Raw genomic sequence first — 6396 nt, forward strand, 5'->3', positions numbered from 1 at the left:
TCAGATCCCGAAGTGGCACCCAGATGGGCGATTCCTGCCCTCCCCACCCCTTTTGGAAAGCCAGGAAGAGTAAGATTCCATTAAATCCTTGTAATTTTCAGAAAAGTTGTACCACCTCTCTGAGCCTTAGTGAATATCGTCATTGAGGTTTCCCTGAGATTTAGATGTGATGATGTACAAAGTTATTTCCAAAAGTTCATAGAAATTGAAATTGATTTTAATTCAGTGAAAAAATTTGAAATCTTGCACCCAAGATACATTGGAGGAAAATTCTCGGAAAAGTATTTTTGGGGGGAAAACAACTGTTTCAAAAAATTTTTTGCACCAAAACAGTTTATATTTTCCCTGAACTGTTTGGATGGAAAGTGAATTTGTGTATTTTGGTGAATTGTCAGATATCTGTGTAATTTATCTGATGTGGGTCATTGGAAATCATCAAACACATGTGAAGCCAACAGAATTTAGCATTTAATACAACCTAAACAGAAAGCCATATGTGGCAAATTGGTACTCAGAAAACAATATTGACTAACCTACTCGTCATTCAAAACTCTTAACTGCTTTCTGAGAGTTGTTCTTTTCATTCCCTAGGGACATTCCAGCTATATCACACACCTTGACTGGTCACCAGACAACAAGTACATAATGTCTAACTCTGGGGACTACGAGATACTGTACTGTAAGTATCAGTGAGAACAGATGTGTGTTGGCTGCTAATGGGCTGTGTGGAGTTGGAATACTGGCCTCTCAGCTAGGCAGTGAGAATTTCAAACACAGTTCACTGCTTCGAGAGGCACATGTAGTAGTAAGTTACTTGGTAAGATTGCTGAGTGATTTTTAATTTACAGCTCCAGACTGAAAATTTGAAATTTTATAAAACCCTGTTAAATGTGAAAATGTGTTTGTATATGTCTTAAGAATTTTCAATTTATATTTCATAAATGAAAGGTAAACGTCGCTAGTTTAAGTTAAGATGCATTTTCAAATACATTCGCTCACAAATATTATAATCCTTCCTGTTTTCAACTTTAAAGGGGACATTCCAGGTGGCTGTAAGCTAATCAGAAACCGATCTGATTGTAAGGATATTGATTGGACGACATACACCTGTGTGTTAGGCTTTCAAGTCTTTGGTAAGTATATTACCTGATACGAGAAGGTGATGTATGGGATTCTGATATATAATCCAAAGGCCAGCACTGCACCATGCTGAAGTCTAGAACTCCGTTTGGATCTCCCATGTTGTTGGCAGAGGTCCAGATACTTGAGCCAGCTTCATGGAACCGGATGGGTAGTAGAGCAGCCAACACTTGAACCAACATTCAGATCCCACATCTCTGCACTACAGAGGCTCAGCTTGCCCTGCCACAACACCAGTTCCTATAGGTTTTCATTAATGTTATCAGTATGAATGTTAGGCTCAGAGAAGTATGCTAGAGTTGAACTAATTTGTGCAGAAACCAGTTCTGGTCCCTTAGTAAATAGGAAAGAGAAAGGGAAAGATTGCTTTCCCATTGTTTTGTCCTCCAAGTTAAAATTGAAACTTCAATTTGTGAAGGAATTTTTTTATGTTAAAAATTTTGATTAATACCCGCTAGTTCACTCTGCACAAACTTGCCATAGCTAGGATTGGGCCACACTAAAGACAGGAGCCAGCATTCAGTGCAAGTCTCCCAGGAACGCAGATGTTAAAGCTGCCACCCATCCTGCCTCTTAAGATGCATATTAGTAGGAAGCTGGAATAGAAAGTAGAGTCAGGAGTCAAAATCATGTCCTGCAGCCAGAGTGAACATCTTAATCTAAAATCCACCATCCCTAAAAGGTAGTCCTTCTACCCTAAATAATTCGTATAACACTGTGGCCCACTGAATTGGCTTCTTTCCTTTAACATTTTCAGATTACATCTGGGTTGTGGCAGGTAGCCATATTTTGGTTTTTGTGGCTGATGACACCTAAGTTGTTTGTACTTTTTAGTTGATACAAGTAATATAAAACATCACATGCAAGTTATTTTATAGGTATGCTTTAAAATTTCTCATGTACAGAATTGCTGGGTCAATGGTAATTTTTATGTTTGACCTGAAGGCCTGCTAGACTACTTTATAAGCAACTCCACCATGGATCTTCCCACTAGCAATGTCTTAAGGGTCTATTTTTATTTGAAAGGCAAGGTTACAGAGAGGAGAGACATAACCTCAATCCACTGGTTCACTCCCCAAGTGGCTGCGACAGAGTTGGGCTAGGCCGATCTGAAGTCAGGAGCTTCTTCTGAGTCTCCCATGTGGGTGCAGGGATCCAAGGACCAGGGCCATCTTTCTCTGCATTCCTAGGTGCATTAGCTGCGACTTGAACAGGTAGCCATTTGGGATGTCAGTGCTGCAGGCAGGGACTCGACCTACTACCCCAATGCATATGCTCCAGATCCAGTTTTTCCACTAAGTCTTACTCTTTTGCCTGTGGCTGTCCCACTTGTCCCAGCATCATTTCTAGGAATCTCTCCTCTGTGTTAGATTTAACTTTCTCAGCCTTTTATGGTCTTCAGTGTTCTCCTGAAGGGGGTTAGAAGATCAGTGGAAAAGTTGAAGTAATAAAGCCTCATTGTAAAGAAATACACTGGGCAATAAGGTACTGGAAGTGCATGGGACAATTCTTCATGCAGATACATTACCTGTTCCCTGCAGCAGTGTATCTTTACCTTCTGAAAATTGGGCTCTCCCCTCCTGATCCTAAATGTGAACATTCCTTTATGCTTTGTATGTGACAGCTAATCCATTGTAGGGGACTGTCCTGGACATAAGTGCTGCCAACATGGAAAAGCCTGATAGGCAAGGAAAAAATGAGAAAAAATAATCCTGATTTGTCAGTAAACAATTTGATTAGTCCAGGTAAAATTTCAAACTAGCCACTAGCTGTAACTTCTTTTGTTACTTTAATGAGAGAATCTCCACTTACCTGAAAAATAAGACATTTTTATGTCTTATCTTTGGATATTAGCAATATTCTCAAGGATGTTTCATGAAATAACATGCTAGACTAGTAGTTGTCCAGTGTGTTTGTCAGAATCAATCTACAGTTTTTTGGGGGAAGTGTCTGTTGAAAAGGTACTTAAAGTGCACTTGCTAAACCTAACATTGCTGAGGAGAGTCAAAGTGAAGTACTGGCAATAACTTAGCCTCAGTAGCAACCAGTAGTTGGGTTTGACTCCAATATCTGATTTTTTATAAAATGCCATTGTTTTGCTTGAACAATGTTGAGAAGAAAACGTAAAGGAAATAGTGGCAACTAAGAATTTGAACATAGCCACAACAGAGTCAATATATACAGTTAGACATCCTCATGATCAACTCTGGCTAACTTTCTCTACACCCCGTCCCTCCATGTCAAAGGTGTCTGGCCAGAAGGCTCCGATGGGACAGACATCAACGCGCTGGTGCGATCCCATAACAGGAAGGTGATAGCTGTTGCCGATGACTTTTGTAAAGTTCATCTGTTCCAGTATCCGTGCTCCAAAGCAAAGGTAAATTCAACTTAATAGAAACTGGTTTCTCATTCCTTTATTTGACAGTCACTTCACGTTATTTGTAAGGTTAATTTCTCTGACAGTACAGTTCAGAGAGGACGGGGGCTGTGAGTGAAAGAAATTACTTCAGAATCCTTAGATGCTGATGCTTTTTGCTTTTAATCCTAATTACTCAATAATCTCCCTTACCTAGTCATGGGTGTTTGTTGGAAGCATGTATATTAACAATAGATTGGATTTTCCTGTCTTTCATATAGGCTCCTAGTCACAAGTACAGTGCCCACAGCAGCCATGTCACCAATGTCAGTTTTACTCATAATGACAGTCACCTGATTTCAACTGGTGGAAAGGACATGAGCATCATTCAGTGGAAACTTGTGGAAAAGTTACCTTTGCCTCAGAACGAGACTGCAGTGGATACCACTCTACCCAAAGCACCCCCGTCTTCCATGGAAAATGCCATCCAGCCTCCTACTCCTCCCCCGCCTGCCCCCCAGCCCTTACCTGCAGCCGCTGAAGAGGAAAGCAGAGTAAGCAATTCTCCACTTCTGGAGAACAGCCTGGAGCAGACCGGGGAGCCCAGTGAGGAGCGGAGTGAAGAGGGCAGTGAGGAGCTCGGGGAGCCCCTTGAGGAAGAGCCTGTCATTGAGCTGAGTGAGGGGCAGGAGGAGCAGTGAGCCTCCCCGGCCCTGTCCTAACGCTGCCTTCAGCGGCATGTCACTCTGGGGAAGTTGAGGCCAGTGATGCAGTGTCACTGTCGACAGATCTTGGGTTCCATGCACTCAGTTTTCTTCAGTCTCTCGAATTCAGTCCAAGGGTTTGGTTTGATGTGCTTTAAAAATTAACCAAGCTTGATAATAGAAGACTGAAACATTATTTCTTGGAAATTGCTGTGCAGTTAGTATGTGTTGTAAATACTGGAACCAGAAGCAGCAGTTGGATGGATGGAGAACCAACCGCCTTGTTACCAGAACAGGTCTTGAGGACAACACTGCCACTCATCTGCTGGCTCAGACTGCCGCTTTGTTCCTGATGCAGAAACCAGAAAGAAGAAAATGTGCTCTTAGTGATACTCTCCCACTCCAAAAAAGAAAAACCTTATTGCCTAGTGCAGTGGTGTTGCCTTCTTGAATAATGCCATTTCCTTAACACTACCAGTAGCTGTCCAGATGTGCTTCTTAGTCTGCTGCATAGGTGCTGCCTTTCCCGAATCATTACGAGGAACAATCCCTTACGTTCCTGGGTGGGAATCTCTTGTATCCTAGAACCAAGCGACTGTCAGTTTGATGAAGAGCTTTTCATGTATAGTAACCACTGACAGGATGGATTCTGCCAAAGAGTCAGTCCTTCACTGGCCTCAACCATTCTTGGATGTTTAGAAGAGAGAAAAAAACAAAAAACCACATGCCTTTAAACTAAACTATAAGGATTACCTGGCTAATTTTAACTTAGCCTTCACCATAATTTGTTCCCCCAATAGGAGAAACAAACTTTAGGAAGTTTAAATGATTGAATTGGTGCTTGAAATTCGTTTTTTTTAGTTGTAACTTTTATACAAATTATACTGAGGGGTAAGATTCAAATTACAAATTCTTTTTTACAGAAGTGTGAATAACAGTCACAGTAATTTTTTATAAATTGCATTCTTAACTGTCTATAATGCTATATAGTCATTTCCTTCTGGTAGAGTTGCTTATAAGCCTTGTAAGTGCCGTAGGCCTACTTTCTGCTATTTGAGCAATGCATGTGTTGTGTGTTGCAAGGTGTTTTTTTTTCCTTAACATTTTGTCATACAACTATTGTTTCCTTCTTTAAAAATGATTACTGACAGATACGCATTTACCTATTTGTTTATACTGGTTACAAAAAGTTTTGTTTTATTTTTGAACTTGCTGCATTGTTTTGATAACTGTTTGGTTGGATCATGTCTAGAAACTTTGGATGAATTCAGAAGTCTTAAGTATGCAAGTGTTTACGTGATTGTGCCATTCCAAAGTGCATCAGAACTGTCATTCCCTTCTAGTATCTTCTCAGGAGTAACACGTATCAGGTATTTCGTCATCATTTGGTAATATGAAAACTCCAGTGAACTCCCAAGGACACTTAGAACATTTACATTCACACGCTGCATGGAAGGGTGTAGGTGTGTGTGAAGGGGAAGTGGAGAAACACTTCTTCTATGTGTATCTCTTGATAAGAAGATACACACCACATTCAGAATACTCAGTGTCAATCTCTGTGTGTATAGGTATGTCTGTGTATATCTCTTCTTTTGTTTACAACTGTTCAAAAAAGAAACCTCAAACTAGTTCTCTTCAAAAGAGATAGCTTCCAAGCAACCCAGTTTTTACCCATATGTTCTGTACATAGTTTAACATGAGCACCAATAGATATCAGGCATATACCCACCTGTTAGCAGTGAGGACAGTCAGCAGGTCCGCATGTGCTGTTCCCTGCGAGCAAAATACAAGGAATGAACAAGCAATTCCAGGAGGAGAGCGAGCATTTACTGAAGCAGCTGGAGGATCAGCTCTCCATCCTGAGCAGGGAGTTTGGTTTCAGACAGCAGTCACCTCTGGGGTTGCCAAATACAATCAGATACATAATCATGATACTCTTGGGTGGTAGTTTCAAAAGACACTACTAATCTGCAGAAAGCATTCCAGCTATCTGACGCTGGTAACTACTGTTTAATGGTCAGTTAAATCTGTGATAAGGTTGAAAGTGGGTAGGATTATGAAATTTTAGTGGTTTTTAGAAAAACTTGTGAATGAAAATGAATCCAAGTGTTTCATGTGAAGATGTTGAGCCATTTCTATCATGCATTCCTGTGTCATGGCAGAAAATTTTGAAGATTAAAAAATAATCAAAATGTT

General features: G+C 40.6%; 1 protein-coding gene across 6 annotated transcripts in view; it reads left to right on the forward strand.

The window, feature by feature from the left end:
* Positions 1–6396, forward strand: part of EML4 (EMAP like 4) — a 110987-nt gene extending 104591 nt beyond the window's left edge. For all 6 annotated transcript variants that reach the window (XM_040993148.1, XM_040993147.1, XM_040993149.1 and 3 more), the window contains 4 exons: positions 592–679; positions 1035–1133; positions 3387–3517; positions 3778–6396. In XM_040993148.1, the coding sequence (XP_040849082.1) occupies positions 592–679; positions 1035–1133; positions 3387–3517; positions 3778–4197 (738 nt within the window). In that variant the 3' untranslated portion in view covers positions 4198–6396. The remainder of the gene's footprint in view (positions 1–591; positions 680–1034; positions 1134–3386; positions 3518–3777) is intronic.

This window comes from Ochotona curzoniae, unplaced genomic scaffold (genome assembly GCF_017591425.1).
Source record: "Ochotona curzoniae isolate NIBS_2020 unplaced genomic scaffold, NIBS_Ocur_1.0 contig_883, whole genome shotgun sequence".
Lineage (NCBI taxonomy): Eukaryota > Metazoa > Chordata > Mammalia > Lagomorpha > Ochotonidae > Ochotona > Ochotona curzoniae.